The following is a 24,800-nucleotide window of genomic DNA, read 5'->3' as shown; positions in this document are numbered from 1 at the left end:
AGGCTGGGCGTGACAGCACTGGATACTCATACAAATAATGAAAGTCCAGAAATCCATCTCATTTTTGCTTTAAAAATATTGTCTGCCCAACAGGCTCTGGTTTGTCTGGAGTACATTGTCGGAGACTAGCCAAGGGCTGCTAAGCTCTGCAGTTCTCCACAAAGCAAGTCCTCTCCAACCTAGGTTTCATTATTCAGTCCTTCAAAGAAGATTTACAGTAAACAGACACATAAATTGACAAGGAAAAGAATGGCTTGTTTAGAAATGAATTCAGAAGTGATCTTTAATGGTAAGAAATGAAATCAAGAGATGAGACTAAAAATGTACAAATTTCATTAGCAAATTAAAAGATGTTTTAAAAAATCACTAGTGTTTACAGTGTACGTATATGGTACCTCATGCAATGGTGTCCTTTTGTGCAAATAGAGAGCAAAAAGTTAGACATATGCAGAACCACCTTCTCGAAGAAACTTCAAATTAATAATAATACTGTTGAAAACCATCAGATTTGCAATATTAACAGAAATCTCTGGGTGGCATCGGTACAACAAAATCACTAATCTTATCATAAGAAAAATGTAATATACTACTGCATGCTGAAGTTATTCTAATTAAACGTATCTAATCTAAGGATGATAGGATAATCCCTGTCTTCCTGAAGTTGTATAATGATTTTAGCATAGCTTAGACCTTCCCTTCCTGTGATACTTGTGTTATATTATCATCCCCTTGAAAGGGAGTGAGACAAGTCAGAAGCCTCTGCTCTGATGTGCCACGCTGTTTCATTAACCTCAGGAGAATCCATCAAGTGAGCTGCCGCAGCTGGCAAGAGGCAATCCACCTGCTCACTCATCAGCACGCCCTGTTCTGGGATTTATTTGCAGCACTTCACCCTTTAAGGATCAAGTTAGGTGCACAGGTGAACTCTTAGCTGTGGCATTTCTGGACTCCATTTTGCCTAGCTATTTCAAAGTGAGGGCTGAGAAAAACGGGATATTCTTAAGTAATTTCTGTGTGTCATTGTTGTCAATTTCAGTGTGATTGTTAAGTCCTCCTTTTAAGCTTCCCATTATGATCTATTTCTGTGAGTAACAAATTCACTCAAAACAACAACACGAAAACAAGTATTTCTCTGTCTGAAAATAAAATAAAATAAAATAAAATAAAATAAAATAAAATAAAATAAAATAAAATAAAATAAAATAAATAAAATAAAATAAAATAAAAAGAGAGAGAAGAAATAATGGCATGCTGGAGCCTGTTGCATCTTTCACAAGTCACTTCTGTTTATACATATTTTCTTACATTTCCAATCAATGCTCCTTTCCACCTCTTTCACTGTATTCTCCCCTCACAAAAGTGAATTAAACAAACCCTTGTCTGTAAGTTATCGACTCACTGCACATGAAAGAAAAAGTGCCACGACTCCAGTGAAGAAAGGAAATACGTGCAAATACTATTCCACAGGTGCCAACAGAACAGAGAACTCCATCAAAACAATTCAGCCAAAGAACAGCTGCACATCATCCAAAACAAATCACAGTTCATCCCTACTTATCCAAAAGGGGATAAGGCTTAATGTGTCAACAACGTAACTTACTTTTCTAGAATTTACTCAAGGTACATTACTCAGCACTCATGTACAATGACTTGCTGTATTAAGTAATTTTCAGCTCTAAGGTTTTTATTCTTATTTTTATTTTTTTTTTAAATTAAAATGCTGGAAGAAACTGGCTATGTCTACACACATATATCATATACAGGTGTTTGTTTCTCAGATAAGCTTCTGAAAACAGCTGTGAACAGACTTCTAGATCAGGCATCAAGGCTTGCCTGTGTCACTGTAGCGCTGAGAAACCTATGCTAGACCTGAGCAAACTGTCTTGTGCATTCCTCAAGCTGCAGTGACCCGAAGGTCCACCACAACCATTTCACTCTACTTCTGGTGCATACTGTTTAAACTATATATAGTAAACACTTATATTATGTTTAAACCCATACAATTACAGGATACTAGTTAAATATTTGTAAAGTCATCTTTTACATGTTTGCATTTAACAACTTTAAGTCATTCTTCACATATTTTGACTTACTTTGGACCAAATTCTTTCTCTATCTATACAAGCACTGTTGCAAAACATGCCAGAAATCTTGATGGAAATATTCCTGTTGGATGCATTCACAATGAGAACAGCAAAAGTGTGGGGTTTTTTGTTGTTTTGTTTTGTTTGTTTGTTTGTTTTTTGAGAGAGTAATGCAAGGCAATATAAATCATAAAATACTCATCTGACAAATATGATAAGCACAGCAAATATTTTTCCCATTTCTCTTACAGAAAAGGTTCATTTTAAGAGTTAGAAGTAAAAAGCAATATTCTAATTATACCCATCTCAAAATCTGAGCACAAACATCCACTCAAGTCATTCTTCCATAAAGCCTATGATAGAAGCTGAATACTTGGAAGACAGCAGCCTACTGCAAAGCAGGGAAAGGCTCCTTGTTATAGGCTGTTTTTCCAAAACCTGTAATTCCAGACATATGCTTTCTATATGCAATGGTATGTTGGCAAATCTGTTTCCAGAACCATACGCCTCCCTAGCTTTATGATCCTGGCTGCTTAGGCAGGATGTCTTACAGGACTGTATCACTAAGATGACTGTGCCTTGCCCATGCTGTGTCACGCTCTTTCTAGGGAGATGAAGCCACAGTTTGGGAAAAAACCCACAGAGTGCCTGCCACCTAGGCCATGCGTGCTGACTCCCTCTAGGATGCAAAGCCAGGAGCACTCAATATAGACACAGACTCAGATCAAAGTTCTGAATGTTTGTTAACCTTTTCTACGTGATTCATAATTCTGTCTTTCTTTACTATGCATTTCAGAGGCAGAGGAATTAATTATTAATGCTTCTTACAATAGCAGGGCTTAAAGTCAGTACTTAAAGATATTGCATTTTAGTCCCATAGTTGATGTTATGTATGAAGTTATGAAGTTAAGAGCAAGAAAATACACAAGTAATCTGACCTTTAGATACCAAGCATGAATTACAGGCCAGGAAGGTGCCTCTGGTTCTTTTTCTGTGATTTTTAGTACACCAGTAGGACAAACTACTGCGTTACAAATTTAACTAAGGGGGGAGGAAAAAAATAATAAAATAAAATAAAATAAAATAAAATAAAATAAAATAAAATAAAATAAAATAAAATAAAATAAAATAAAATAAAATAAAATAAAATAAAATAAAATAAAGGTAAATCTTTAATGTTTAAACTTACAGAAAGAGACAGCATTGAAAAGAGACAGCACTTAAAAAAGTTCTGTACTAAAAAGTTAACAAGCCAAGCCAAGCCCAGCTCAATACTCCAGTGAAATTCCTGGTCCACTTTTTACTCAGATTGGAAGATGTTTGGCATGTCCACTTCTTTGTATATATGGTACAAATATCCAGATGTCAAGCGTAAGGATGGTAATGGATGTTAACAGATCTTACAGTCTTTGCTACCTGAAGGTTCTAATAATCTAAATGGAGTAAACCAGAAGCAGATTGGATGCTATACATACAGAAAAAAGCACAAGTTCAGCAACAAAATAGCGGCATCTCCTGATGTCATTTCATGCTCCCCTGTAAAATGAAAGAATTAGGACAGCAAGGTCTATTAAGCACATACTCAGTATCACATTTTAATAAGAAAGCCATTGCATGTAGCCCTCATTGTACAGAATACATTTACATCTGTGTACACCACTTTAATAATACAGATTTAAGAGAATGCAGACATCATAACTGAGGAAAAAAACACCAGTAGTACCTAAACAAAAAATGGTAATCAAGTTGAAGATTTAAATAAATATTATAAAAATTAAGGATACTTTAATGTTGATAATACATTGAAAAATAAAAATAAATTGATTAGGTGATTAAATAGTAAAAGAACTATGAAGTTTCTAAAACAAGGAAACCAAAAAGAAACAAGAAAATAAACCATCATTTCTGCCTCCAAGGAAAAAAACAAACACAACTGTACAGACTAGATTAACTAACGCAATCAAATCCTTCACAAAAAAAAAAAAAAAAAAGAAAAAAAGAAAAAAAAAAGATGGTGTTACTGTTACTGTTTTGCCAAGATTAAATCAGTAACCACAAACTAAAAGATTCCTCTTTTAAGTTTTACCATACTACATTTGTTTCCCCTTTGGAAACATGAAAACGTGTCAGACCTTCATCTGCAGTTCAGAGCTCATCTTTGCTAATATGGAATTAAAAAAAAAAAAAAAAAAAAAAAAAAAAGCGCACACACACACAAACCCACAAAAACAAGAAGACAAAGCCAACCTCAAAACTATGGCTTTCTTTTGAGACCCACTATTCTGGAGGTCTCTTTAGACCATAAGCAAAGCAGCTGTCGTTCTGCTACTATCCATCACAACTTAACACCATCCTGAAGTTTGCCTTTCCTTCCAAAGACAACTTCAGAAATCAAGAAATAAATATGCAGCTCTGGCCTTATCTAGAAGATCTGCCAGCTCCCCAAACCTCTCTCCACTTTAAATCATCTGTAATAAAACAAATCCTAACACTATAAATCCCTTGACATCATCCAGAACGTTCACACGTTGCTTATTGGGTCTCTGCTTTTTAAAACAACTATTACCAGCCTCAAAACAATTTTGGAGATAACAAGGCAGGGCTATACATAGTTTATTTTTATTGGGAGAAACAGAAAACAAAGCATACTTAAAGTATCTGTCTCTTGACTTAAAACAAGTTCTATATCACAGAAGAATGAACTTGAACTTCTTTCTTAAACTCGCTGTAAATTTACCCACGCCTACCCAGCTCCTCACATTTTTCATTGGTGCTCTCATTAGTCACAAAGTCATGGCCTCAGCAGTCAGCCTACAGCTCTCAAGGTAAGGGAGATGCAGTCACAGCAATTGCCCTTCCCTGGTTCCTTGGCCTGCTTTTACAATCTGCTTTAACCTCCAAAGTTTCAAGGTCTAAAAAACCAAGCCTGCATTCCTGTTTTCTTTGCCCAGTCAAAGCTTCCCCAACTAGAAGCACATACTTCTGCATTCTTTTGTGTATGCATATGTCTTTTACTGGGATAATTAAAGGGAATTTGGGTTCTGACTGTCTGTGCCCTCAGGGAAGAGACAGTAACATCTGCTGCAATGACTATTTATTTCTTATTTTTCTGTACAAGGGGTTTGAATTGTTTATGTTTCATTGTTCAAACACACACATTGCATACAAATGCAAGGAATAAGAGAAAAGATTGAACTCCCACCTAGATAAAAGCAGTTTCAGTGCTACAAGCGCAGGTTTTATACGCTTAGGATCACTTGAGAGTTCTACAGAAATTACACAGTGATGTGGTATCAGCCACGATATCCAGTTAAGAAACTTTTTCTTTTTTTTTTCTCTCTCTCATAGAGAGAGACAGTATGAAACTAGAGGGGAGAAGAACAATAGAACCTACTTTGCAAAGTTATGCTAGCCAGCTGGCCGAGATATCATTAACCATACTCTTCCCACTTCTAAGAAATCAAACCCTTGACTTAAACATGGAGCACCTGATGTTATGTTTTTAAATCACACAGTATCAGTCATCTGAGGATAGCATTGTATTTAAAAATAATAACTAGGTGTGCTTCAAAACTGTTTGAGTTTCCAAGAACCGTGCTTAAAAACTTTCTGTTGCCTGATCTTCAGCACCTTTTTTGAAAAACAATTGTGAAGTAACTTACAGACTGTTGTATAAGCCATAAACTGAAATAAGGATTTTCAAACCTAACCCACTTTAAAGCAAAAAGCCTACTAATCTTTACTAACTGTCCAAACTAGGAACCATAAAAAACATCATGCTGCAGACTACAATTAAGAAAAAAAAAATAAGGAAAAAGGAGACGGGAAGAGTCAATAATGAAGCGATTGTGGTCCAAGGGCTCAGTTCTGGGTATTTCTCCATGATGCCTTTAAATACAATGCCAACTTAAATTTCCCTACTTTCAGATTGCATTGAACTGTCATTCTAATTGTTTCATCATTGCACACATCTGTTCTTAATATTTTGCAATGAAATATTCATAAATACCAGCCTGAATGACATCACCTTGAGATAAACTCAAGCCCACTGCTTTAGAAACACAGTAGGGATTGCAACCTACCCTCTCACTGTTTAGATTCTCCGCTATCTCAGCTCTTGGGAAACTGCTATTCTCACCATAATCATTAAACTTTTTTCATTTTGTGAAGCTGTCAGAAGCAGATTTAGCAACTGCCCCTCTTCTTGAATTGTTTATGCACCTGGCTGCATAACAGAGAGGAGCTCAGGGCAGTGTTAGAGAAAACAAACACAATGGAAAGGATTTCCAGAAAAAGGCACCTACAGAACCATAAGACTGGTGTTAGCTGCCATGTTTGTAAGGGCAACGAAGGTGTCACCTCCACTTAGTTCACAGCTAGGATGAGTTCTTCTGCATAACAATAAAATGCTTAACATGTATTTAAGAGAGAAGCTTTGGTAGGTATCAGAGATCTGAGGGATCACAGGAAGCTACTAAAGCCAATTTACTATAGTAGACTATATGTGTTGGAATGGTTTATGGGTTGTATCACTTCAACCAAGTGAGTGAAGAGTCTTATCTGTAAAAACAAACAAATTGTCAAGCAAAGGATGTGGTATCCAGGTCAGAAAAATAAATCACATACAAACTGTATTTTAAAAAGCAACAGATGTAAGACTAAAGCTGACAAGAAGCCTGTCATCAGATTAGAGGTAGATTCAAACAGAAATGGGATAACATTCAGGTAAGGAGTCACAAGAAGATATACAGCATAAAACAAAGTATATTGTTAATTAAAACTGCTGATGAAAAGTTTCAGAGAGTTTCAGAAAATTTTCACGAAATTAAAATAACGGGAATAGACTTGGGGGAAAAGAACAAATGCAGGAGAAGACAAAGAGGGAGAGAATGCCTCAGTGAAACACACAAGTGTTATTATCCTGTACTGCACTTAAGTTTCTTCTGCTTTAATATCCTGTTTGCAACAGCTGCTAGCTTAAGATGGCCTAGAAGAAAAAAAAAAAAAAAAAAAAAAGAAAAAAAAGTGTAAGAAATCTAATGTAGACAGTACTGGTATTATCAAATCTTAACATTATGTCTCAATCCAAAGTCCCAAAGTCTAAAAGTGAGAGATAGTCTAAGCCTGAATCACATAAGAGCAGAAAATCAGGAGGAAAGAGTACAGAAAGCTAATCAAAGCAAGAGATCTGAAATAAAAAAATGATGAGAAGGGCGTGAGAAACCTCTGTAGGATTCTCAGGAGAAAGAAAAAAAAAAAAAACACATCAGTGAATGAAGGAGGATGAACCAAGGGAGACACTTTTGCCCACTTTACACTGTCAGCCACCCTGCAGGTAGGCTGATCCACACTTCAGTGTAGGGACTCATTCAGCAGTGTAGGTGGAGATGAGCACATTACCAAAATAAGGAATATTTTCTGAGCTGTTAAAATCATGCCATGTAACTCTGCTGTGTTTTGACATGTGGAAATTCTACTTGCTGCATCTGTCCTTCCCCATACTAGTGAGAGATCTATTCATCACTAGGGCAGTTCTGCTAGTCAGCACTCCAGGCAGACATAAACCAGTAACTTCACACCTCAGCCAGCACAGAGTCCACACACTCTTCCCAGTGAGTGCAGCTCCTCGTTCCAGTTACCAGCACTGGTCCCACCGCTGCCTGCCTTCCCATGAGTGATACGGAGAGACTGACCTCATGCAACATCAAACATCCTTGGTCATGCCCTTTCTTCAGAGGGGATCAAACTTCCACATTTTAACAATTAAAACCTGGTTTTGGCTTTTGGTCACAGAATTTATTTTGGAGGATATCAAGTTGTATGACTATTGGAAAACAGCATTTGGCCTTAACGGGGAGTTTCTCACACACACACACAAAGATCAATTTTTATTTATTTAGTTACTGTAGGGAAGAGAAGTATAAAGCCAAAAACCTGGTTACTATAATGCCATATTACTTTTCTGGAAAACACCTGTTTCAATTAGCAAAACTATTTCTAGGACTGAAGGTCCTGCAATGACACACTAATGGTGGCATGCTACAGCACTAAACTTCTTTAATTACATTGCTATAACATAATACAGTTTCTTGATTTTATAAATTCTGCCCAAGACCCAAGACTACAGCTTGTAAAGTGTTTTCAAGTCTGAAAATGCTTTATGTCAAAAAAAAAAAAAAAAAGCAACAAAAGAAGACATACTGTAACATGAAGGGCAAAGGGGACAAAGCCTGATAATCTTGGTAAGACCTTGGAGCTAGGACTTCAGACTGGAATACACACCCCACCCCTACTATAAAAACAGCAACAACGAAAAAGCCTTCAAGCCAAAACAAAAATGTGACCAGCAAGAAAAATACAAGCCCACAAAATATAGAATAGCAATTCTCTTTGTTAAAAATAATGACAATAAAAAAATGTTAAAAGGCACTGTCAAATTATAAAGGTATCTGTCATTATTATTAAGTACCTCAATCACTACTCTATAGATCTAGTTGTGAATTGATCTTCTAATCCTCAGAAATGGTAGAGAAGAACTGCTTCTTTGTCCAGAAGAAACAAAACCTTTGTCCATCATAACAAAACCTGAAGTGAGTACTATTAGTGGCAAGACAAGCTTATGACACGTCAAAGTATGGTCTCACCTGAATATGACAAATTGCCATGTAACAAATGAATATCTACCATGTTCAGCCATGCAAACAAAATCAGTCACTATTCAGCATCCTATGATCCTGTCAAAAGCAAGAGAACAGTACCACAGAAATGAGGTAAGAAAAAGCATGTGAAAAAAATCACTTTGAAGAAGCACTGACTGTTCTCCTTCTTCCACATGCTCTGTCAAATAAACATAGAGTATGTCTGAAAGTTTATTTAAGAAATTAGGTATGTGATTTTGCTCTTCTTTTTCCCTCCTCCTTTCCCTAGGAGGAAGAAAAAATAGTATAAAAAAAAAAAAAGTTTAAAACGTTTTCCCTCCATACCACTAGGATTCCTGGTAATAGAAGAGCTGCAGGCAAGTTCCAAGTCAGGCCAGGGTTTCCTCAGATCTTGCAGCTGCTGCAATAGCTAACAGAAGGCTACATTTGGTGACAAGCAGTAAGGGCAGCAGGGGCCTCAAAGTTTAAGAGAGGTCCCATAAAGTAGCCAGATCCTGAGGGAACTAGCTGATGCAGTTGATGTAGATGCCAAGCCACTCTCCATCATATTTGAAAAGTCACAGCAGTCAGGCAAAATCTCTAGTGTCTGGAAAAATGGAAACATCACTCCCATCTTTAAAAATGGTAGAAAGGGAGATTTAGGGAACTACAGACCAGTAAGCCTTGCATCTGTGCCTGGGATGATCATGGAACAGATCCTCCTGGAAGCAATATCAAGGCACATGCAGGGTAAGGAAGTGATCCGAGACAGCCATCAAGGGTAAATCATGCCACCAGTCTGGTGGCCTTCTATGATGGGGTGATCAGGGAACACTGACTGATGTCATCTACCTGGACTTTCCTTAAGGCCTTTGACATGGTTCCACACAACACATTTATCTCTAAATTGGAAAAGTATGGATTTGAAGTGTCTACTCTTTTGTGGATAAGGAATTGACTGGATGGTTGAAGCCAGAGAGTTGCAGTTGATGGGCCTATGTCCAGGTGGAGGCTTGTTGATGAGTGGTGTCCCTCAGGGGTCCAGCTAGGGACTAGTTCTGTTTAGTATCTTTATCAGTGACACAGCCAATGGGATCGAGAGCACCCTCAGCAAGTTTGCAGATGACGCCAAGCTGAGTGTAGTTGACATAACAGGATGGGATGCCATCCAAAGGGACTTGGACAAGCTTGAGAAGTGGGCCTATGTGAACCTAATGAGGTTCAGCAAGTCCAAGCGCAAGGTTCTACACCCAGGTCAGGACAATCCCAGACACGAGGATCTCACTCATTAAGAGTAGTCCTCTCTGCACCAATAGCAGTCCCTGAGAAGGACTTGGGGATGAAAGGCTCAACACATGCCAGCAGTGCACACTTGCAGCCCAGACCCTGGGCAGAGTCCAGCAGGTTGAGGGAGGTGGTTGTCTCCCTCTGCTCTGCCCTCGTGAGGCCCCACATAAGTGTTGCATCCAGTACTCCTCATCTTTCTGGGACCCCCAGTACAAGAAGGACACGGACCTATATTAGGGTGGGCCCAGAGGAGGGCCACAAGGATGATCAAGGGGCTGGACCATCTCTACTCTGAAGAAAGGGAGAGAGAGCTGGGGCTGTTCAGCATGAACAGAAGGCACCAGAGAAATCTCACTGCAGCCTTTCAGTACCTAAGGGAGGTCTACAAAAAAGATGGAGAGTGACTTTTTACACAGACAGATAGTGATAGCATGACGAGGAGTGGTTTTCAACAAAAAAAGGGTACATTTAGATTAGCTGTTAATAGGAAATTATTTATTCAAAGGACGATAAGGTACTGATACAGGTTGCCCGGAGAAGCTGTGGATGCCCCATCTCTGGAAGTGTTTGAGACCAGGTTGCATGGGGCCCAGGGGAACCTGGTCTAGTGGGAGGTGGCCCTATCCACGACCGGGGTGTTGGAACCAGGTGATCTTTAATGCTGCTTTCAAACCAAGCCATCCTCCAATTCTATGATATGCTTCATTAAAGCCTTTTCCAAGGGGGTGAGATCAGTAGAATATTCATGCTGACAACTTATCTATAGAAGGGATAGAGTATTCCTTAAACGTCTTCTGGAAAAAATATATATACTGTCTGGTGGGGGAAAAAAAAAAAGGCAATATTGTTTCATCAGCTCTTTAAACACATTGAAACTTCTAGAAGATTATAGAAGTCCACCTTAGGAGCTTTGTTTCTTGATCACTGATGTGTTCCTTCAATATATTCCATGTTGGAACCTATCTTTTACAACCTTTATGTAAAAACACCCATCTCCACTAAAAATACGTATCTTTGAAAAAAAATAAAAATAAATAAACCCATAGATTTTAATTCCCTTTGCCCACTTTGTATAGATAGTGGAATTTGTCAGGAGCCTGTCACTTATTCTGCTGTTTTGCTAAAGATCAGGAAATTTCATATACTCCCAACATCCACATTTGAGCAAAAGGAAAGAAAACAGCCATAGAAAGGCTACTTGGCATGTTATGTGCAGCTTACTAGCCCTTCTAGTCATAGCTGTTTTCTAGTTATCAGAAAGTTAAAAATAAAAGTTATCTGATATTTAATACTTTGAGAGGTTCAGTCACTACCATAACCTGTTTCTTTATGGGGTAACAAAGATACAGGGTGATTTAGGCAAATAGTAAAGGGATAGTAGACTTCAAACTTATTTTTTGAATTAATTGTAAGCAGTTGAAAGTTGCCATTTGCTAGTGGGTGCTTAGTCTCCTGTGTGAAAATAAAGGCAGACCTGATTCTATTAAATATACGTGTGTATATATACATACACACACACACACATATATATATACAGCTGAAGGAGGAATTATTTTCCTCCTTAAGAGGGGCTGGTTTTTGGGAGGGTCATACAATCTCATAGTCCTATCATCTTGACAAACCAAAGTTGTGATATCAACTAGCAATCAACTCTTCTTCACTGATGAATCACCCTTATTTAAAGGAAAACCTAAAAGATGGAAAGCAGTACACTTCAATCCCACTGCTGAAACTGGAAGGAGGTCTTTAAAGTGTGTTTTTGAATACCAGTGGAAAAAGAAGAAAAGAGCAATAAAATCTGAGCAGCTTAGTAGACTATTATTAGTTTAAACAGTAGCTTGCAACAAGATTAGGGGAAAGAGAAGAGAGTACAAATAAAAAACAAGTTCATACAGCATGCATCTTTTTTTATTCAGCCCACAAGTTATTTCCTCTTGGCACATGTTAAGTGTGTCTGCTCCACACACAAACCACATGATAAAAGGAGCAAAGATGTACTGAATCTGTATTACTGAGACAAACACCAAGTGAGGGAATTCTGTGGTGGTTAGACAATAAGGTTAAGAAAATATGTTTCTTAGGATTCCCAAATGAAGAAATCAAAAAATAACTATGCTACTTTTCTTTTCTGGTTAACCTCAAGTAGAAACGAAGGGTTTACTTTCATTTCTTTTATGGACTGAGACATGTTATTTTTAAGTGTGTTTATTTAACAGATAAGCTCTTTATAGCACAGCATGTATTTAAAATATCACTAAACACAGCTTCTAAAATTGTCAAATGATTTTTATTTTATTTTTTTTTTGCTGAGACAGCACTACTTTATAGAGGTATAAAAGAATTAGATTTACCCTAGAGTAGATATCTTAGCTGTACACTGAACATCAATTAAGTCAAGTTTACAACTGTACATTATTCCTAAAAAAAAAAAAAAAAAAAAAAAAAATCCTACATCAGCTAGCTTTTGTCTCATGCCAGTGCCATGCTACATACATGTATATGCATGAGAGAGTATGAAGAGATGGCTGCATGAAGCTGTAAATATAAATATTCCTCCACGTCCAGCCAGTGGATGTGGTGACCACATCTCTGATTCATCAGTGGAGGAGTCTTAAGTCAAGGACTGCTGTCAGGTTTATGCAAAATAACCTATGCTAAATCACCCCACCCATTTAAACTGCACGAAGCAACCCAGTTAAGTTTGCCTGAAATAAAATATGAGACAGACAAGCAAGGGCTGCAATCTGAGAGAAAAGACACAGCCAAGCAATTCAGATACTCCCTTTAGGTCTACCTAACAGAAAGGGTCTGTCTACAACACAAGTCTCCAGTTGAGTGTGCAAATTTTGGCAGGTTAGACAATTTCAAAGTTCCACATGCTGGAGATGGGAGCAACACAGCACAAAACTGTAACTACTTTTACAGATTGTGTTTTGTTGTTGTTGTTATTTTGTTTTGTTTTTGTTTGCTTGATTTTGTTTTTAAATCTGTAATAAAATAAAAACTCTATCTGCTATAGTTTCCCTAAAGTGGGTAGTTATGTGCTTTGAAACCTATGGAAATATTTAGACAAACTTCAGTCTATGCAACTGGTTTTCTTTGTTTTTGTATAAGAATAGTTAAACTCTTATAAACAGCCATTGATTTTCACAGGCATTTTATTTTTCTAAACACCATTTGCCTATGATTTACTCCTCAACGTTCCTACCCACAGGAAATGTGATTTCCACAACCATCATTATTTAGGCTAAACTATATTAAGAAGGTGTGTTTTTCCAATAAAAAGTAAGAAAAACTTGGTTACCAATAAACCTTAATATGCTTTACAAAGTTGGTATTTCATATCTCTGTGCACATGAAAGCATATCCAGATTAAAAAAATAATAAAAATAAAAATTTTAAGGCCTGATCTTTAAAGATTAGCTTATTTTAGGCCTTTTTTTTTTTCTGTCAAAACTTTTATTACGAACATAAGTATACTTATTCACACATTTGAAATATATAAACATATGCACAGACCAATGCACTCTTGGTCTTTGTATGTCCATTCTATCACCTGCATTTTTTTTTCCTTGCACCCAAACCTACAAGTTGCACAGGATTTGCAACCTCTTGCCTCTAATATCTTTATGAGATTTATGTTAGCATAGCTGATGAATCGTTAGCACATACATGTAAAATATGCAAGCAGAACTAAGGGAAAAAAGAACATCAGACTAGCACATTTGCACATCTAGAGGCAGACTCCTCCTTGAAGAGAAAGGGACTTAGGAGGGACTATGCATCACCACAGATACCCCCAACTACATAGCACACTACAGGGCTGATCCTCTCGATCCATCCTTGTTTTTATTAGACATCTGCTTTTATATAAATCTAATCACTGCAATAGCCCTGACTAAATTTAATAAGAAAAGGAAATTTCCAGCTTCCAAGTAAAACACAAAATGCCTTCTTCTAGTCTAGGAAAGCCCTAGGGCAGCAAATTTTAAAGGTGAAACAATTTTAATTCTCAAATAGGCTTTCTTAGTTGTTCAAGTTTCTGTGAGGAAGAAAAAGTACATTATACATTCATAACATGAATTATGCAGATAAACAAATTACACTGATTATTACCACTATGTATGAGAAACAGATGCAATGGAAGAGGGTTTTGGGTCATGACAAAAATAATTTGTATGTGCATATGCAAGATTTCTTTCCTTTTCTCTAACTGGCAAATTACATACTTGAGTAGAGGTTCTCAACTGGTATGTGGAATTCCTGCCATTTTAAATCAGAAGATATATCACAGACTTTCAGCTAAAAATATCTAGCTGAGAAAATCAATGATAGAAATAGTATGTGCCTCTCCACAGAAGGTAGCTTGACAGGACTATCACCTAAGTGTTTTTTGATGGGCAGTGCAGAAAGCAAGCAAGTTTTTGGAAGAGATATAGTCCCCTTCCATATTTCACCACAACAATTCTTGTGGACTAATTTATCTTTTTATTAGTATTTTGCAGCTGTTCATCATACACTACAGCAGATTCTCACTCCATTAGTTTTATTTAATAGCTTATACTCCATCTACCATGCCTCTCAAAGGAAGTCAAATAAAACACGGCATACCAAAAGCACAAAAAATAGCCTTAGTCAGGTATAAGTAAAAGAGTTGGTATTTCTGTAAAGTTAGTACTGGAGTTCACAATCTTTAAAGAACCTATCAACCAATAACAACAGTGCTCAGCCTTGGCTGATGTTGAGCATCGTGCACAGAATTTAGCTCTGGTGAATCTAATATTATAAGATGATTTTACAGAATAGGGTAACAATGTAGCAGTCAAATGAAAGGTTTCTTAGTGGTTAAGAATTGATTCCAGGATGCTGTATTGGTCCAGCAGCACTAATAACGTCAGCAGATACAAAGAGCATTTTCTGATATGCATTCATGAAGTCAGTAAATACAGCAGGGAGAATACAGAACACAAGAAGAGGGCTGGTTCAGTCATGTCAACTCCTACTATAGGATTCATTCACAGAGTAGTTCTTCTCACACACACACATATCTATTTCTTATTTTGATACCTCCAGGAAGTCCATTCCTAATATACTGCTTCAAAAGAAACCTCTCTTACTCATATTTTCCTTTGGTGCCTCATCTTTGGTTTTGCTAAACTAGCAACCCTGCAATTACTAGTCAACTGCTGCATGCCCACACTAGCTACGTTACCTAGCCATCACATACTGTATAATGCATTGAACATACATTTCCACGTATAATTTCAACCATGTACTGATGGCTCCCTACAGATTATTTTGGTGATTATGAGCTACATCTTACTACACTATTTCAAGTGAATGAAAACTTTTTTCAATATATGCCAGTTCTTAAAAGCTAAAATACATCATGGATACATACTGATTAATATTTCTACAATGAAGGTCAAAAGAGAGTCTTGCATTGAAAATCTTACCAAATCTCATGTTAACAATACGAAAATAAATATGAAAATAAATGTTTCTACATAGCTGCATTTCCCACGTTTATTTACAGCAAAACTAAATTATTCAGCACAATCACAGTGATGTTGTCTTTGGCTGCATCAGAAGATGCCACTGAAACAAGAAGATAGCAGGTCTCTGTCCCCAGACAGCCTTCACACAGATAACTTAAAACTAGAAGGACATAACTGCCCTTCTATTAAATATGATGGAGAACAGCAACAATCTAAAAGGCAGGAAAAGACTAGATTCAAGCTACTCTCCTGTATGCAGGCTGAAATTTATGGACAGAATCAGGCTCACATCAATGCATTTTTATTCAACTTCTAACATGTAACTCTACTAATGAGTCTAAATTATTTGCTTTTACAGCTCTGTACACAACAAATGTACATGAAACAATCCTTCAGTTTGTGAAATAAAGCAGCCAAGTGTTGGATTTTTAAATGTGCTTCTTTAATTTACAACTTTGTTTATGTCTGTTATAATAAAATTTCATTTAATTTTTCAAATCTAATTTACACATACTATATGAATACTAAGAAAGTCCACATACGTCAGACTAAATCATACTACTTAGTCCATCAATAAATGAGAGATAAAGGTCCTTCCTTCACCACAGACTGATGGTTTACAATCCTCACGTAAAAACTATGACCAATTTAGTTTACTTTCCAATATATTGGAGAAAGGGACATCTGACCATTTTCTTATCAAACCGTTAAAATGCCAGAGCAACATGTTTTGCCGAGAAAGTATTTATGTTATTTTCTATAACCTTATAGAAGAAATGGAAACAAACTTTTTTTTTTTTCAATTAGAATTAAATAAATCCTAATTCATTGAAATAAACATAAAAAACGCATGCACGCTTTCTTAGTGAAACAGGAGGAATGCAACAGGTGATGTAATACATCCAAATCTCCACATCCTCCCAGCTGAGTAGTATTTGGAATTTCTTTTAAATTGCAACACTAATAGAAAAAAATCAGTTCAAATTATAAAAAAAAAAATCAATTTATTTATTTATTTTTAATAGACAGTGTCCTCCAAGTGTTTTTTGTTTTGTTCCAACTATTCCTCAGCAGTCCATCCCAACACACAGGAAGACAACCACATGTATTAAGAGACTGGCTTGGCTAAGCTGGGTGCTCATGATGGGGCTCCAATGCAAAAAGGCAGTATGTATTAGGTGGAAACAGGGACAAAGTGACCAAGGAGGAATTTAGAAACACTGCACAGACACTTAAGAACCATTTCAGGTTGACCAAAGTTCAATGGGAGTTCAGACTTGCAAAGAATGTCAAGGGCAACAAAAAGAGCTTCTGCTGCTACAATAATAATCAAAGGTCAAACAGGGAAAATACAAGTCAGTTGCTGAACTTGGGCAGGTGATCGGTGCCAGCAGACACAGATGAAGATGAGGTGCTCTATACTCCTGCTTCAGTCATCATCAGTGAGGTCTCACTGGCCACTGTATTTAGCGAAGGAGTTCAAGAACTACCAGTGGTGGACACAGTCTGAGTAAGGAACAACTTGCAAGATCTCAGCCCATATAAATCCAGGGGATCAGACAAGCTGCATCCATGGACAATGAGATAGTTGGGCACTCTTCATCTATGAAAAGTCACAGAGAGGAAGAAACATTCCCAGTGACTGCAGGGAAACAAATGTGGGAACTACAAGCCAGTCGGCCTCTCTTCGGTTTCTGTGAAAGTCACACTGTTAGTCCCCTTGACTTTTATGGACATGGAGGAGAAGGTGGCAACTGAGAACAGTCAACATGGGTTTCCCAAAACTAAGCAAATTCCTGACCAACGTGATTGCTTTCTATAATAAAAGGACTGGTTTTGTTGATGAGAGCAGTGGATTTCATCTATCTCAAGTCTTTCTGTCTCGCTGCAAGTTTGGATGTTATGGTCTGCCTCTACAAACAGAGAATCAGATGGATAAAAAGCCAAGTAGATGATCAAACACAGAGAGTAAATGTTTCATGGGACTTACTCCACCATGAAGCCAGTGCAACAAGTAGAATATCACAAAGATTCATCCTGGAACCTGTTCTGTTTAACATCTTAATTAGTGGCTAAGGGGGACCACCAGACCACATGCTGTTAAGTTTGTAGATAACACAAAATTCATTGATAAGCTTGAGAGTAGGGCTGTCATCCAAAGGGACCTAGATGGGTTGGAGGAATGGACCAAGAGCAGTCTCAGGAAATTCAGCACGCACACAGAGTCCTGCACCTGGAAAGGAACAACCCCACAGCACAGGCTGAGGACCGACTGATGTCTTGGCAGCCAACAAACTGAACGCAATCCAGCAACATGCCTTCAGAGTAAAGAAGGCCAACAGCATCCTGAGCTGTATTACCAGGAGTATAGCCTGCTCAAAGGAACAAGATCAAGGAAAGGGATTACTGAATCACACTAGAAGCATCTGAAATATTGCATCCAGTGTTGGAGCTTCCAATACAAAAGGGTGTTGTTAGGAGAGCCAACGAGATGGCCAAGGACCTAAACAACATGAGCTACCAGTAAACTCTTGGGGAAATGTGCTTTGTTCAGTCTAGAGAAAAGAATGTTTTTAGGGTGACCTCATAGCAGTTTCCAACACCTAAAAGGTGATTATCAGGAAGATGGAACCAGGATCTTGGCAGCGGTGCACAGTGGATGATGTCCTGTTTCAGCTGGGACAGAGTTAATTTTCTTCATTGTGGCTGGTATGGTGTCACATTTTGGATTTAGGAGAAAAATATTTTTGATAATTCACTAACATTTTAGTTATCACAGAGCATTACTTACACTAAGTCTTACACTACTCTTCAACTTTTCATGTTGCCCTGGCAGTGAGGAGACTGAGGGTATGCAAGAAGCTAGGAGGGGAGAGAAACAGGCCAGGTGACCCAGACTGGCCAAAGGGATGTCTCATACTATATGGCATCACACTGAACAATAAAACATAGGGTAAGTTGGCCTTGGGGTGGCTGCTGCTACTCAGGGGCTGGCTGAGCATCAATTAGCAGGTACTAAGCAATTGGATTGTGCATTACTTGCTTTTGTGTATTCTTTTATTATTATTTTCCCTTCATTTTTTCTGTCCTATTAAACTGTCTTTATCTCTACCCACAAGGAGGGATTGGGGGAATAAGCAAGTTACTGTGTGTTACTTAGCTGCCTGCAGGGTTAAACCACAATAAAGAGAAGAGACAATGGGCTTAAGCTGAAATAAGAGAGGTTCACACTAGATATATGGAAGTAAGTTACCATTGAGGATAGTCAGGCTCTGCATAGGACTGCCCAGAGAGGTTGTACTGTCTGTGCCCTAGCAGGTTTTCAGGGCCAGGCTGGATGAAGCCCTGAGCAGTCTTGTCTGATCTCATAGCTAGCTCTGCTTCGAACAAGAGGTTGACCTCCTGACTTCCCCTTCCAACCTGAACTACATTGTGACCCTAACTTTACTTTAATCACAGAGGAAAATGAGTCACCCACCTTCAACTGAAATATTTAGCACAAAGTTGTGAACAAACTTTTCAAACTTAGTTGTATTCAACCTATATGAATACAGGATGAAGAGATTACGTTAGGTGGTTTTTTGTTTTTGTTTTTTGTTTTGTTTTAAGAAAGGAGAAGGTACTTCTTTGCTCTTACTCTTTACCTTTGTATGTAATCACTGGGTGTTCAGCTCTGTGGCAGTGGATATCTTCTGCTGCAGGCTCCAGTATTCCTAATACCCCAAATCCTGCCAACAGCACTGTAAGGAGGCAGCTTCCTTTCATGGTGGTCATGCTGTCCTCCACAGCAGTCAGTTCTTTCAACCGGCCACTCTCCTTGAACTCATGTGGGAAAAGCACCTGGAAAATTTGAAGAAATTTACTCAAGGACATAAGCAAATACCACAGAAAAGTTAAGCAATTCTTGATGTTTAAAACAATGACAACAACAAAATCATTTTCTGTCTGTTTAGGTTTTGACTCCATGATAGTACTCAAACAGCTGCTCCTATAAATATTTTATAAAGTTATCATCAATTACACAGTTCAGGAGTATTTTTTTCTTTTATCATCCAGAAGCATTCAAAAACCGTTACTCATTCCCTCCCTCACCATTCCCCATAATTTTTTGAGACTGATGACAAGGTTACTTATTGCAAATTCAAATGCTGAAGACCTCTTTCTAATAAATCTAGAAACCAATCACCAAAGTCATTGACTTTCATTCATGACTAGAATAAAGTTGAAGTTTCATTTCCACATTTATTTTCTTGAAGTGGCCAATAACCAGACAACTTTTTTTTTTTTTTTTCCTAGCAACAGAATACTCATGGTGTCATTGTTACTGTAGAACCAACCCAATTCATTCAGCTTTATCACATCAAACATTCCAAGCACTAACAACCTAATGGTGCAACTCAAAACACTTTTGCCACTGGCAGCTACGCTAAGTCCAACAAGCTTGCTTGTTGATAGCACACACTCATGAGACATCATTGCCTTTTAGGGGAAGAAGGCTGGAGATTCAAGACAACTGCATTACAGCAGAAATGTCATTTTGCAAATTAATGGAGCCATTCAGGAAAAAATAATCAGCAATATTGACTTCTAATACATTTTATCTCACTGAATTGCAGTGTGTTGTTTAATAAGGTGGAAATTTTCTATTTGTGTAAACACCCTAAATGCTTGAAACAAAGGGCTTTTAATTAATAGATGCTCCATAGTAAGACCAGTGTTTTAAAAGCTATGCTCAGAAAGCAGAATGGTTAGTAAATACAGTTTCCTAACATACTCTAGCACCAGCCATCTTCCGATGAACTTCTCTACTCTTAGCACTTTATTTCTACTGCCTTTAGAAGCCTTCTGGCTACGACCTGGACACATCTAATCTTCATTAATTTAAAGTAAAGTAAATAGACCACAGACATAATACATCTAAGCAGTACATAAATTTAATAGTCGATTTTAGCTTCTCTGCTAAATTTGCTTATGTTTCAGAGAGGAAAAAAAAAGTGAGAGGGGTGATTCTAGCCAGTTAAATTCATATTCCTACCTTCCTAAGTAATATATCTTATGCTGCTATATTCCAATATGAATCTGTCCCTATAAATTGCCTGTGGCTCATCATCTCATAGATATTCTGCAAGCATAAAGCTCCTGTTCCAATGTTTCAGTAGTTCTGCAAGGATGACATTTCAAACATTTTGCACCATTCATATCCAAATTCATACAGTTTATGCGGGTAATATCATAACTAATGGATATTACTAACTTATAGATAGCACAAATATATTACTACCAGGTGGTTCTAATTCAAGTTTCCATAAGATTATGTATGTGTATTTACAAAGCAAAGTGAAGGACAGATATCACATCACAAACTCAAGACTGTTTTTCTTGCTCATGGTACAGCAGAACTATTCCAACACGTTTGCATGTATTGTGTTAAAGAAATTTTATTTCCTTTAACTTGTAAAGTCTCAGAAATACCCATAAATATGTGAATATAATGGAAATAAATTAAACAAGAACAAAATGAAATATTTCTACTGGAATCTCGGCCTTCTCTGGCTCCCTGGCTGTCAATGTTGTTTACATGTATAGTTACACAGTAGAAGAATTTGGGGGCAAAATAATTTTTCCCTAACCTAGATGTAAACTTTCTCTTGTTGTATGCATCTCACATTGTAAAAATGAAGGCAGGAAACACTCCTTTCCCTTAATTAGAATATCCAAAAACAAGGTTAGACTTTGAAGGAGACAAAAGAAAAACAGCAAATGTATTTCTGATTATGTATCTCAGAGAAAAAGTTAGGTTTCCTTCTACCTCAACCACTACCTGTTTAAGTTTACTAATCATATGTATTAATTCATTAATTTTATTTTATTTAAAAAATGCATTAGTTAATACATTTAAAGTAATTAATGCAAATCAAATACATTGTGGGTGACATCAAGTAAAAGCTTACTTTCAACTACACAGAAGAGAGTCTTCAGAGACCTGAATCGGACAAGAGAGCAGTAAACCAAGTTACCAGATGGAAAGCTCATCACAAACTCTCTTACAAGAAAAGGACAAGCTAAGGTAGCTGAGCAACTGGCAGGAACAGGAACTCACTACCCACCTCATTATGCTACAGTATGAAGAGATGGAGAAAGGAAAAGGACTCTAGAAACAACACCTAATATACTGCTAGAGGAATTTAAAGAATAGTAAGAAATAAACAAATATACACTCTGGCATACACTAACAGCATGAAAAGCCTTTTTCACAGAATTTGCAGGGATTATATTGCTCCCTGCTGCTCAGCCTCAAGTGAGGGCTTCCACATAACACAAGCTGTGTCTCTCTCTCTTTCTCCCTGAGATCCTGCCTGCAGGAAAGAGGCAGCAAAGGCAGCACCTGAACTTGTGGCAGCTCTGAAACAATGCAACAGGTTCAGAAGTCTTGAAGCAGGCAAAGCACTAGCCCCTTCTCTTTACTAAAAGTGTGACTGTTGTGCCAAGAAGTGGTGCTTAGCCTAGGGCATAAAACAAACTCCAAGAGAAGCCTAAAGACAAAAAGTTCAGGTTAGTTTCCTTGATTTCTGTAGGCAAATCTCTCTTAACAATGAAATACAACAGTCAAGTCAAAATTCTTCAAAACTGATCAGGAATACTGACTATCTTTTAAATTATTGCTATGCATTTGTGAATTAGCACATTATACCTGTATTATCTGCACAGTTTTTCCTAGCATGGATTTTTACATCCGACTTTAAACAAATTATATTTACAAACTCAGTACAATCCAAGGATTTAAAAAAAAAAATCACATCATAAAATTTATTGTAATCCCATATATTAATTTATTTTCTATATTTAAAGGGTCTTGTGCACTTTCTCTGTCTTCCTCTTTCACTTTTTTGGACACAGTTTGCCTAGACAAAATGTAAAAATCAATGAGGCCTATTACATAAGGGTATTTTTTTATTATTATTATTTTTATTTTTATTTCTTTTTTTTTTTTTTAGCAAAGTAGTATTTAGTTTATCCATCAGGATAAACCAATGGATATTTGAGGAGGAAAAAAACAGCTATTCAAAATCTGCTATTTCAATTGAGCCAACAAAAAGATACGTACTGCTAAAGAGAAAAAAAAAAAAAAAAAAGTGAATGCTAAGCATGCAAAGCCTGTAACTGCTGTGCTAGATAGAAGCAGATTCATTAGAGACTATTCCATCCAAACACCAAAGTCATATATTCAAAACACAACAATCAGGATGCCAATATTTCTAGATCAGTTAAAAACACCATGTTTGAATTATAATTTACCCCTAAATTATAAACTATGCTTTCTTTTATTTGACTCATAAGCTGACGTATAAAAAACAGAGTTGCCATGCAAATTGCAGCTGTCCAGTGTCAACGATGCTTTCAAATAATTATCTTTGTTGATTCTGCGTCAGTTTAACAGCAATTTCAGTGCATGACAAAGTGAACTTACGTCAATACAAGTATGTAAACAAACAAGTGTGGTGTGGTGTAAAGATGCCAGTTTCAGGACTGGGTCTGTACATGCACCCACAAGCAGGTCTAGCATTTCTTTACATGCACACCAGTGCTCTTGCAGACACTGCTCACGTACCTTGCTGCAGGCGATCCATTTCACTTTTCCTGTCTGCTTTGCTCCACTTCTTAGGTTGTAGAACAGATAAAGTTTGATCAAATTTTACTCATACTAAATAACTGCTCTGGACAACATACACCTTGTAGATAAGCATCAACCAGAAGAAAAAAAAAATAAAGTACTTAATGACGCAGACCATACACTAATACACAGACTAATGCACTGCTGCACTGGAATAGAATGATGAATGCAAACAAACATGTTCTCCTATATTATCAGTGTATGCACTTGAAATAATTATTGGTAGTTGTTTTTAATCTTCAATCATGCCAGTTTTACTAAAAATTCTGAGTTTGTCTACTGTAGTGTTAGTGGTATGTTTTTTGCCAGTCATTTGAAGAGCTGAATATTTTCTTACTGCTACTAGGGGGAATTGCTGTTTTCTCTTTAGCAAGAAAAAGCCCCCACCGTTGTGTGTTGTTAGTAAACACACAGAAAAATCCTGAAATGGTATCAGCAGCCACATGGTCATAAAACTGGAATATGTGAACCCCCCTAGGATGTTGCTCAGTGCCGTTTTTTTTTTTTTTCCCTGTAATGGCTTTTGATTTCATAAGCCAAATTCCCCAAATTCATATAAACCATTTGAGAAGGTTATATTAATATATTAAGTATATATATATTAAAAAAAAAAGAAAAGAAAAGGCTTTATAACCTCACCTACCTAGCAAATGCATTTCAAAAAGGGAATAGGAGAGGGTAAGAGCTATAGAGAGGATGATGGCTCCCTAAATCCAGAGCTTTCCAGCAAGACAATCTTACTTACAGTACGTGGGGTGGCTACCAAAAACATCTAAATTCTCAGATGTCTGTGCTTTCAATTGCCAGTGCTGGCAACACTACTGGTGTCACCCAGAAGGGAGCATGTGGGGGGCACCAAGTGGGCCACATCTGTCTGGAACAACAGTGCTCCACTCTCTTCCAATGAGAAATGCCAGAATCTTTTCTACAAAACATTCATATTTCACTTGTTCCACAAATGAACTGAGACTTTTTTCTAATCATCCATCTCCTAATAATACATAGACATGCTGAATATCAAAACTAATTTAAATCTTGTTTACAAAAAAAAAAAAAAAAAGTTGTTTCTACTATAGTGATTAATCCTGTAGTTCCTGTCAAATGCACAAATAAAAGCTATACCTCTTTGTGGTATAATTACTTAGAGATAAATCCCTTATTTTAAATAGCTTTAGAAAAACAATTTGTGTATCTCTCATATACACAATTAGATTAGAGCAATAGCTCAAAGATCACCTCATTAAACATCAAGATGAAACTGGAGGCTATATAGTTCTTCAGTGAAAAAAATTCAAGCATATACTACCGTGTCTCATCACTGGACCCAGCAATCCAGACTGTTTGCTATGCAACAGACTAAGTCCTTCTAATTTGTATTCTTATATAGTGAGACTCAGCTTCAATTAACAAACTGATTACCAAGTTACTTCAACTTTTTTTTTTTTTCCTGAAATTGTTGCCATTCATTTCTGCAGTGGCATGAATTTTAAAATCTGCAAGAGGCAGTCACCCATCAGCTGTCATTGACTAACGCAGTCAAAAATCAATCCTTAAATTCATAGTGACATCCTGCCAAAAGCCTGCCAATATCTGTAGCTGATGGTGGCAACTCATTAAAGAA

General features: G+C 37.1%; 1 protein-coding gene across 1 annotated transcript in view; it reads right to left on the bottom strand.

Annotated features, from left to right (window-relative positions):
- SEMA5A (semaphorin 5A) overlaps positions 1-19,296 on the bottom strand; it is a gene marked incomplete at its 3' end in the record, with an annotated part of 236,068 nt that extends 216,772 nt beyond the window's left edge. The window contains exon 1 of the mRNA XM_084306898.1: positions 19,152-19,296. Within this exon, the coding sequence (XP_084163024.1) occupies positions 19,152-19,281 (130 nt within the window). The 5' untranslated portion in view covers positions 19,282-19,296. The remainder of the gene's footprint in view (positions 1-19,151) is intronic.
- Positions 19,297-24,800: the final 5,504 nt, after the last annotated feature.

Source organism: Netta rufina, assembly GCF_964035555.1.
Source record: "Netta rufina genome assembly, chromosome: 2".
NCBI lineage: Eukaryota > Metazoa > Chordata > Aves > Anseriformes > Anatidae > Netta > Netta rufina.
The sequence above is the reverse complement of the archived record's forward strand: the minus strand, read 5'-3'. Positions and strand labels throughout refer to the sequence as shown.